This window comes from Kwoniella shivajii, chromosome 3, assembly GCF_035658355.1.
Source record: "Kwoniella shivajii chromosome 3, complete sequence".
Classification (NCBI taxonomy): domain Eukaryota; kingdom Fungi; phylum Basidiomycota; class Tremellomycetes; order Tremellales; family Cryptococcaceae; genus Kwoniella; species Kwoniella shivajii.
This window is the reverse complement of record NC_085910.1, coordinates 46,746-56,723: the sequence shown is the minus strand read 5'-3', so window position 1 is coordinate 56,723 and position 9,978 is coordinate 46,746. Positions and strand designations below refer to the sequence as shown.

At 44.6% G+C, this 9,978-nt stretch overlaps 4 protein-coding genes across 4 annotated transcripts; 1 reads left to right on the top strand and 3 right to left on the bottom strand.

Annotated features, from left to right (window-relative positions):
• Nucleotides 1-438: 438 nt before the first annotated feature.
• On the bottom strand, nt 439-3,102 carry IL334_002248 (uncharacterized protein; the record flags this gene model as incomplete). The annotated part of the gene is made up of 11 exons (XM_062933994.1): nt 439-558; nt 626-850; nt 930-1,138; nt 1,192-1,281; nt 1,346-1,459; nt 1,547-1,627; nt 1,757-2,069; nt 2,169-2,362; nt 2,537-2,671; nt 2,756-2,866; nt 2,934-3,102. The coding sequence occupies 11 exons, from the start codon at nt 3,100-3,102 to the stop codon at nt 439-441; spliced, it is 1,761 nt and encodes a 586-aa protein (XP_062790045.1).
• Nucleotides 3,103-4,800: 1,698 nt separating this feature from the next.
• IL334_002247 (uncharacterized protein) lies at nt 4,801-6,299 on the top strand (the record flags this gene model as incomplete). The annotated part of the gene is made up of 7 exons (XM_062933993.1): nt 4,801-5,085; nt 5,151-5,262; nt 5,351-5,452; nt 5,517-5,827; nt 5,899-5,957; nt 6,033-6,112; nt 6,178-6,299. 7 exons carry the CDS (start codon nt 4,801-4,803, stop codon nt 6,297-6,299), a joined length of 1,071 nt encoding a protein of 356 aa, XP_062790044.1.
• A 173-nt stretch (nt 6,300-6,472) lies between these two features.
• Nucleotides 6,473-7,660, bottom strand: IL334_002246 (uncharacterized protein; the record flags this gene model as incomplete). Its single annotated transcript, XM_062933992.1, has 4 exons — nt 6,473-6,939; nt 7,002-7,222; nt 7,280-7,361; nt 7,444-7,660. The coding sequence occupies 4 exons, from the start codon at nt 7,658-7,660 to the stop codon at nt 6,473-6,475; spliced, it is 987 nt and encodes a 328-aa protein (XP_062790043.1).
• Nucleotides 7,661-7,997: 337 nt separating this feature from the next.
• On the bottom strand, nt 7,998-9,779 carry IL334_002245 (uncharacterized protein; the record flags this gene model as incomplete). Its single annotated transcript, XM_062933991.1, has 10 exons — nt 7,998-8,234; nt 8,293-8,517; nt 8,570-8,706; nt 8,772-8,828; nt 8,887-8,943; nt 8,999-9,025; nt 9,091-9,349; nt 9,421-9,472; nt 9,539-9,569; nt 9,629-9,779. 10 exons carry the CDS (start codon nt 9,777-9,779, stop codon nt 7,998-8,000), a joined length of 1,233 nt encoding a protein of 410 aa, XP_062790042.1.
• Nucleotides 9,780-9,978: the final 199 nt, after the last annotated feature.

The window sequence follows — 9,978 nt, the reverse complement described above, 5'->3', positions numbered from 1 at the left end:
TTGCCAATAACTGTGACCTAGGCAGGCCCGGCTTTTGATTCGAGAGTGAGGGTAAGTGAGTCTATGCCTATCAAGAGAGTGAATCGAGCGCTCGACTGAACTGGGAGGATGTAAATGAGAAGAGATGAATTTGAGAGGGATAGAAGAGAGAGAGAGAGACGAAGAGTGATGAGAGATACCTGTGCGAGAATGACACCAAGGGGGAGGGGAGGGGGATGATGCAGCAGACCCTGAAGCTACTATTGTCATTTACGTAATACAACACATCAAGTAGTACTCCGAACGTGGCAGTTGACAACGCAGACGATGATGACATTGACATGACGTACACTCAAGTAATCACCAGATTCATCATAGGCGATGCCAATGTCAGATGCAACGATACAGATGTATAAAAGTAGATGCGAATGAGAGCAGAAAGAGATCACCAACTTTGGACTAAAATCCACCAAAGTTGAATCCACTGCTGTATGCCATAGGCTTGATAGGAGGGTGAGGTACAGCATCAAATTGATGATATGACAGGGACCCATTGGCTTGCACTCGGATATAAGCGGCCTGAGTGGGATGACAGATGTGGTTAGTGCTTTGTCTGTATGACAAGTGATTACCATTGGCTCCTCACCTTATTTCCTGTCGAATCACAGTAATTGGGGCAGCTGAAAACCGTTATACACAATCCATCGTGCTCAATAGCATAACCATCTGCTCGGACTTCGTGTGATCTGATCACTGCGGTTATCTTGTTGAGATCACACCATCTTTTGGTGACATCAGGGCCGAAGCCTAACCCGACACCTCTCTTGGATGGACCTCGTCCTGTAGGTTCCTGGGGATCGGTCCATAACATCTGTAAAAAGCGGACTGATGATCAGGGCGTGTACATACATTGACAATAAACAGAGGAAACGTTCTAGGCCGAAACTCACTTCACACATTATGCCTTCTTGACCAGGTTGTCTTCCAAATCTATCGATCTTTCTGACCTCATCCAATGTCACCCCATCTTTACTGACTGGTGGTCCTCCGTGACATACGAAGAATCGCCTTCTGCCCTCAGACAATATGGCCGGTTGTGATCCTTCAGATTTAGAAGACGCAGGTGGCTGGGTCGCAGATACGAGCACGGCAAGGGGTACTAGTGGAAAGCAATTAGTGAATCTATTGATTTCAAAGGTGTAATACACTCACAAGAAGTGAACACATCGGCAAAGAGCTTGAAAGTCATTTCACCAAGTTTAGCTTTACATTCGCCTTCAAAGCCGTATACTTTGTTCATATCTATCGTTATAGCAAGCTTATGAGCAACCGATCAACAGATCATAAAAATGAATTATAGACTTACCGTTTGTCTCATGGTTACCTCGATTTATGAATACATATTCTGGATATAACCATTTGTACGCAAATACCGTCAATGCAACTTCTACTGACCATGACCCTCGATCGACGAGGTCACCTAGAAAAGTCTGGTCAGCACGCATGAAAATCTGTGAGGAGAAACTTGCTGCGTTGATGACAACGAATGTATGTTCTCCGGACTTACCGTTAAAGATCATGTAATGCGATTCACTTGGTGGTGTAGTCATGGAAAGAAGATTGACGACATCGAAAAACTGGCCGTGGGCTGATCGATAACGTATAGTCAGTTTACAGCCTGGGTCAAGCTTGATACAATATCAAAGGGAACAGAGGCACGCTTCGCGAAATCACCGAAGCTCGCTACTGACAAGGAGGATGTGGAGTGTTTACTCACTATCACCGATGATATCACAGGTCACACCATCCGGTATTTTGATTTCTACCATAGTCTTCTCTTTCTCGATGACATCTTTACAGCCTAAAATGATTTCCCATGCTATTCTCTTTGGTATTTTGCCGTCGTCTTTGAAGATTTCTACCATTGACTCTACAAAGTCTTTTGTGGGTTTATATCGTGCATTTGGATCTTGAGGGATGATAGGTAAAGGGAAGGAAGGTGAAGCGGAGGTGTCTAACGCACAGGCGCCTGATGAGAGTAATGCAAGACATTTGGATGACGCTGATTCTGTTTCTCCAACCGATATAGCCTATGATGTTTATGATATTAGCCCATTTCGCCATCAAAGTACTTGAACTGCAAAGGATCACTGTGTAGGTGAAGGAATGAACGGTGTCTGCATACGTACTTTTTCGAATTCGATTTTTCTGATGAGTTTGACAGTGACTTCCAGCTGGTCTCGAGCAGGTTTGTTCGTGGGCTCAATTTTTATGGCTTTTTTAAAATCCGGTACAGCCTCTGTCGGCCTCAAGATAGATAAGTAGGAAAGACCCCGCCTATAGTAAGCTTTAGAGTATGCTGGGTTGATTTCTATAGCTTTGGCTGTGGGAAAATGATAGTCGGATCAGCAAGGATTCAAATATCAAACTGCACTAAGGAAGAAGAGAAATGAGAATGCAAGATCGAAAGGGAAAAATGTATGGAAAAACGGCACAACCAGCAATTCAATTCTCGCAAGGAGAAAAAAAAACCAGAAACATGAAATTCAGAACTCACTCGCATCTGAGATAGCTCCGCCGTGTTCTTCCATCTTAGCTTTACTCATAGCTCTGTTGTTCCAGAAAGTACTGTCCTTGGGATTGAGAGCTATAGCTTGCGTGTACAGCTCAATGGACTTGTTGAAGTCTTTAGCTGAACATTGTGACAGGATTAGCATCAAATCTCGCTATAGCTTTTGTCCTCGAAACATTGATGGCAGACAGAAAAAAAACATACCTCCAAACGCCTTGTTAGCTTCGGCCTTTATTTCCAGGGCTTTGACTCTATCTTCTTCGGTCACTATCTTATTGTCGTCAACTTCAGGTTCTAATTCTCCATCGGAAGACACTGTTCGCATCAATGAACCAGTATCAGCTGTAATCTATCTACGTTATCGACATAATTTCTCACTCACGTGAGAGACCAGCTAGAGAAGTAGCCGATAGTACTGGAGAAGGGAAAGGAGTTATATCATCGTTGTTCGAGTTGGACGATGACGATGACGAAGAGGAAGCTGTCGAAGACTCGACTCCTGTAATGATCTCTGAAAGAGAGCTGTGTAGCTCTGACTGGTTCAGTGCCATATTGTCTACTTTTATCTGAGCCGTGACGAAAGTGAGAGTGAATTGAGACCAGAGAAGGAGACGATAGAGGAAAGAAGCGATCCTTCAGCCTTGAAAGAGGAGAAAGGAAAGAAAGGAAGAATGTATTCCAACTTTTTTTGGAGAAAGTTGGGAAAAAGGATGGAGGTCGATGCGATCGGGTGACGGAATCAAAAACAACATGACAGTGGCATTGGATACGAAGTTATCTGACCAAGAAAATGGGTTTCAAGTTCCACCTGCCCTTGTATCTTCCGTTCTGCTTGTCAACTGAGGAACAAACAACAATACAAGTGAAGAGGACGCGACAATAAGAATATGCTTACTCAAAGCGACGATAAAGATCAATGTCGCTGAGTGTCCTGCGATCAAACAGAGGAGTTAAATACGGGTATGTAACGCCTCAATGAATTGCTTCTGGTTCAAAAATAGTATCTTATCGTTTGAATCCTATTGAAAAACATCCAATACGCACATACTCTGCATGTTTTACTGTCACAATTGCCTCTCTCCCTTTCTTTCTTGACGCCGCGACTTGTAACAGCTTGTGAGTTTCAAATCCCGAAGCTTATACTAGCTTCGCAAACTACGAATCTTACAGTCACATTGCACATCATGAAGGCGGTGTTTCTGTGATGATCCATGTTCCTGAATGTAAAGACTTCAGGTGAGCGTAGAGCCTTTTTTATCATCGAAGGTAGACTTGTTTGCCCTTACGATAAGCTTTCCTATTGACATGATTGAGAGCGTAAGTCGTACCACGAAAACAGTTCGAAAATTCAATCTCTTGGTAAGACCGTCCTTGAAAGCCGTGTGGGTATTGATTACAGCTTTCATGCCGTCCAAAGTCATATAACTATGATGTGATATAAACAGCAGAATGTGATCACCAGGCGGATCATCGATGAACTGCCTTACGTACATCAAAGAACTTGAGAGCCTTCGATTCAACCTTCTGTCGGTCACCAGGTGGAGCTTCACCCCTTTCTTACATCGAGATGATTTCGCTGGAGTATATCTAGAAACAAGCACCGTATTGCAAGCTTATAATCCTTTAGGATTGGTAAGTGCGACGCGCGCGTTGTCTGGTTCAATTTCAGCTCATTCCCCTTGCCACATGCACAAATCCTCTTTAATCCAGCGGTCCCGAACTCTAGGCTGTCGTCCATAAGCACGCGCATCCGACCATATAGCCAGGGTCTCTCGTAGCTTGTAAATGAGTCAGTGGGTTTTGAGTCTCCGTTAACCCTAAGCTGACAATGATTGATAGCGGAGATAGGGCTATATTGGTGATTTAGTTGTCTAAAATCATCGAGCAAAGTGCAGAAAATCAATACCTCTGAGCGACGCTGGGCATCTAGGTCTCGTCGATTGGCTCGCGCTTGTACAGGGATGATGGCAGCTACGAGTATTATTACAATAATCCTCATTAAGCTGTGTCGTCAAGAAATACGTGACTTTGTAATATATCCCGACATCGGGGGTTTTGTTTATCTTCCAATCGCTCACCCCCTCGCGTCGGAAAGCCGGACCGTTCCGCGTCGCTCGCAACATTTTGAGAATCTATCAAAAGGAAGATCCGATTCACGCATCATCTCATGCATAAACCCACATATAAAGTTACATTTCTACATATCTTTTCCCTGATCCAATTTAGCTACCTCAAAACAGCAAAGACCAATGTCTCTTCAGTCGAAGCTTAAGTACGCTGTTCTCGGCCTGGGACGAATGGGTGCTCGTCATGCCCAGAACGTTGCATTTCGTACTCCACGAGCGGAGCTCGTCGCAATATGCGATCCCAGACCGTCAGCTCTGGAATCATCAGCAGACTCGCTCCCGTCTTCAGTGAGGCGATATACTGATACCGAAAGATGCTTGAGGGAGAGTGGAGCAGACGCAATCTTAATAGCCAGTGAAACCCGATTACATGCTAAGTTGGCCATCGACTCGATGAATGCTGGTAAGGTGAGCTGTATCATTCTAGTCCGCTGTACCTCGTTATGTACTCATAATCGTGTATGAGGTTGTAGCATGTCCTACTTGAGAAGCCTATCTCCATCGATCTTGAAACGTCGAGGGCTGTAGTAAGAGAAGCCGAAAAACACCCAGAGTTGAAGGTTATGATCGGATTCAGCAGAAGGTGTGAGTGTTCAAATTAATAGTCCCCCGATCAGAGTTCGAGCTATTTCGGTTGCTGAGGTCACCGAATGGACTGTGTGTGATGTGGTAGTTGACGAATCGTATCGTGAGGTCAAGAAGATGATCGACACAGGCCGATTGGGTCAGCCTCACCTGGTCAAATCTGCAACTAACGACCAGCACGACCCTTCCGGTCAGCTTGTTCCTCTCCTTTCTTAGCTGTCGAAGATGTCCTGACAGTACCGCCTTTCAATCAGGATTCTTTGTATCATATGCCGCTGCGTCGGGGGGCATATTCATAGACTGTGGTATCCATGATATCGATCTGGCAAGGTGGTTTTTGCTGCCCCAATCAGGTCCGGCAAAGGAGGTTCGAAGAGTCTTTGCCTTGGGTCACAGTGTACAACATCCAGCTTTAGCCGAACACGACGATGTGGACAATGGGGTTGGTATTGTTGAATTTGAAAATGGAGGGATCTTAGTCGTTCACTGTAGTAGAACAATGAAACATGGACATGACTGTGTCACGGAAGTCTTTGGAACGGAAGGAAAGGCCATTGTCAATGGCGTGAGTTTAACCTTTTAGTTCTGTCTTACGTGCTTCGATGTGGTGGTCTGATTCCTGGTGACAAACTTTAGAATCCTCAACTCAACCGAGTAGAGATAAGGGATATTCATGGTGTTAGAACGGAATCGACGTGAGTACAGTTGTTCAGCTGAGCTTACAGCGACCTCCGCGTGCAATGCTGACTGTTTATTGGTGAACTTTGCAGCCCAACTTACTACGAGAGATTCAGAGAAGCGTTTGTCAATGAAGTCAATGATTTCACCGATGTTGTCCTGGACAATAAACGTTGGTATTTTCAAGTTCTCCCTTACACGACAATTAGCTAAAGTATCTACTGCTCACTTCCATAGCTCTTCCTGTATCATGTGTCGATGCCCTCCAAGCCACCAGGATCGCTGCAGCGCTTACGCATTCGTTCCGAACCCATCTGCCGGTTCACTTCGACGATGCTGGAGAGCCGATTCTAAGCTGAGAACCAGAGGTTTCGCGTCTACAACTTATGGCTTGGTAAGAGGGGAAATGCTCCTCTTCGCTCCTCACCTTGATGGTCATTGGGAAGGTCCCATGTATTGTCTATAGTGACGCATGCATTCTACAATAACTCAAGTCTGTAAGGTATATCTAGATTATCCTGAATTGGGTTTCCTACGCCCTGATCCAACCGCTTCTCTTTGGTAACAACCAGCCTGGATGGGCGATCGCAAAAGCTGCCAGACACAATACCATAGGCAGTCCATCCAAGTAGTTGAAGTAGGCTTCGTGAGTGATCAGATATCCAGACCATCCTTGAGCGAGTTCTATGGACCTGTAGATACCTCTCACAAAGATCATCGCAGAAGCGAAAGCGACTCCGGCAAGTAATCTCTCACCCTTCTTGATTTGAGCAGTACGGACGGCACCTCCTTCGTTGGTAGCAACTTGCTTTTCACCAGGAACAGCTGAAACTTGTGCATTACCTTCTTCTTCGTTGGAAGTCGGATCGTTGGATTGGTTGGGATATTTGGATACCAGATGAGCATATGGCTTCCTAAAGATGACTCTGAATATGAAATCCGATGCGAGAGCAACAAAAACTGCCATTGTGACTAACTGAAACAGAATACCAGCAAGCACTATCAAGCAAGATCATCAGTATGAGAAGATCGATAGCTTGGTGTGAGAATCTTTGACTTACTAATTTTCGTCGATGATTTAGTGCTAGTACCCAATTGTGCTGCTACAGCGGCTTTTCCTCCACCAACGGCTTGAATGACTAATGAAATGACATCTGCTGTTACGAAAACCGCAAGGTATGTATTTGGTCTAAGAAGGGAGTATGCTGGTCCAAGTTGATTGATGCAATATCCTAATATTGTATATGCCCAAGCTGAGTAAAATGCTGGCCCGATAATCAGGCTAGAAATAATCTCTGGAATCAATAGACGGTCGAGGGACTCAAGGTATAGGACTTACGAAGCAATCTGCATCAAGAATGGAGTCACCTTAAATACACTATACGCCGACCACAACCTTCCCGACCATCCTATCACTTCCACTATTCGGAATATCAGACATCGATACGTATATTGCCGGTGGCGATTATGAATCCAGCGTCAAACGGAAGATGATGTACTCACAAATGGTACCTGGTATCAAGGTGACGAAGACCAACCAGTACTTGTATCTCACTCCAAGTCCGATATGAATCAAACCTAAGATTGCAAAGACGACGATATAGGCTATGCCTGCTGATTTCTCAGGTGTGTACCCATATGGCGAAAAAGTCGACAGCTTGTGTTTTGTGCTCTGTGCAGCCCTCTCCGCTAGATAACGAGTGAAATTGGTGTAGGTCATGATGTAAGCCGATAATCTACAACAAAAACAGCTGGAGACTGAAGTATAACGTGAAAGAGCTCTACTTCTGGAGAAGTTCTCGTAAGAGGAGAAGAGAGTCTTTTTGCAGGAATATATATTCATAATTATGTTTATACATGTTCTCGCCTCGGCGCCCGGGTTTTCCGTAATAAATCAAACATCAAACATCTTTCACATGGAGGCCGGCGGTCTCACGTGGCGTCAAGCGGGGGACGCAAAAGCATCCAAAGGTTGGTGAAAAAGATAATACTGCGTAAATGGCCCCCGTCTCAGGTACATGCAGCATGTAATTGCATAGCATATATAGAAACAGCTTCTAGCTCTGGGGATTCTTCGCCTTCTCATATCTGAGCCATTCTCCCAATGCCATGATCGGTAACGATTGTCCAAATCCGACCGTGATTCTTGGGATTGTTTTGTAGAAATTGGGGTCAGTACTGACAGGGGTTCCTTTGGACACATTCTGAACAGCTCCAGATGGCGTGACTTGAGCTATACAAGCTTTGAGACCGGACATGGCAGTCGACAGGTATTTGTCTTCCTGCAAAATGCCCTACGTTTGATGCGCTTCAGCTTGACGCGTAGCGAAGAATAAAGAGAATCAGACTTACGGTTCTCATTCCGATAAACATTCCCGCAACAAAGCCTGCACTACCACTGCTTTCTACATAACTAGTCTCATCAAGGAGCAATGTCCGCCAAAGTCCGGTTTCCTCGTCTTGGAGCTTGACGAGGGCGTCGACCTGTCTGTGAAGAACAGAGACTAAAGTTCGGTATACAGGGTCTGTGGAAGGAAGTTGATTCATATCCAGGAAGATGGGAATGGCAATTGTAATCTAAGTGATCCGTTCAGTTTTGTAATTGTCACAATCATATCAATTGACACACCCAACAGTTTCCTCTAGCCCATGCAATATGTCCCCAATCATGTCCTCCGCCTTGACCGTCAAATTCAAACCCGTGATTCCACAGTCCGGTAAGACCGTCCATTAGATATTGAGCATGCTGAACGAATTGGTATTTCGCTAGAGAGGGAATCAATTTGTTCGAAATCAGAGAGAAGCTTTCTTGGCATCACAAATCCACTCACCTTCTTCTATGTAATGAGGTCTATCGAGCAATTTGCCGATTTTCGCAAGGGGCAAAACTACATCACTTGTCAGCGCGGAAATGTCCCATCCCCAGATTTTCGATCGAATACTTACCTGTCATCATTAGTGTGTCATCCCAGACTTGATTCTTATTCTCTAGACGAAAGGTTACTGACCCCGAAACGTCAGCTTAAACCTACCGGATTACAGAGTATCGAACGCTTACTGTGTTGAAAGATGCCTTGTTCCGCTCCTACCATTTTGATATTAGCATGCATTTGAAACATCTAATGTCGCTCGCGCCAATAGTGGACGTACTTGGGCAATCATGATAGGCCCACTCAGCCCATTCGTCTATCCATCCCTCGTATAACGTCTTTTCGTCGGGTGTGAAGATTCCACCTCGCTCATACTCGACTTCCATCAAGGAAGCCAAAGTTAACAATACAGCCATACTATTGATGTTCTTTGTTGTGCCACCTTCAGCGGCACGAGCGGTGTACCAATCCTTGATAATCTTGAGCGTTCGAGCTCCTTCAGGGGACGATTGATTGTGTGTAGTTTTGAGGTTGTAATACTGGTTATAGAACGAGATGTCAGTGTTTGTTCGCCGACAGCCTGAAGTATTGAGATCCAGGAATTACCCACGTTGAAAAGTCCGTAAAGACCGATAGCTTGTTGCCATTCCCAAAAGTTCCAGCTATACCACATAGATACCGTATATTAGCAATCGTACCCTTAAACTATGCACTTAAGAGATACCTACCTCGTACTATCTATAACTCTGCCATCGGCAACTAGATCATACACGCATCAGTTTCGTGAGATAAATATGAATTGTAATCCTCTTACTTACTCGTGTATTTGTGTATTCCTGCTTTATCTTCTAATTCTACCAGAGCTTTGGTAATTCTAGTCACGAGCTCATCGACATTCTCCTCCTTGACATCGTAATTTCGATAATCGAACATCGGAGTTGCGTAGTCGGGTTTTGCAGTGATCGCCATTTTTGCTGTTAAGAACTGGAAATGTAGAGTTCACTAGTTTAAAGTAGAAGGAAGACAAGCTGTACGACCAATTGAAAGACAACAGATATCGTCTAGGACTGATCAAAATGAATACCTAGACGAACAATCACTGAAGGTGGACAAGATGGATCATACGAGTATAATGGAAACCCTCTCAACAAGCATGTTATACATTCAC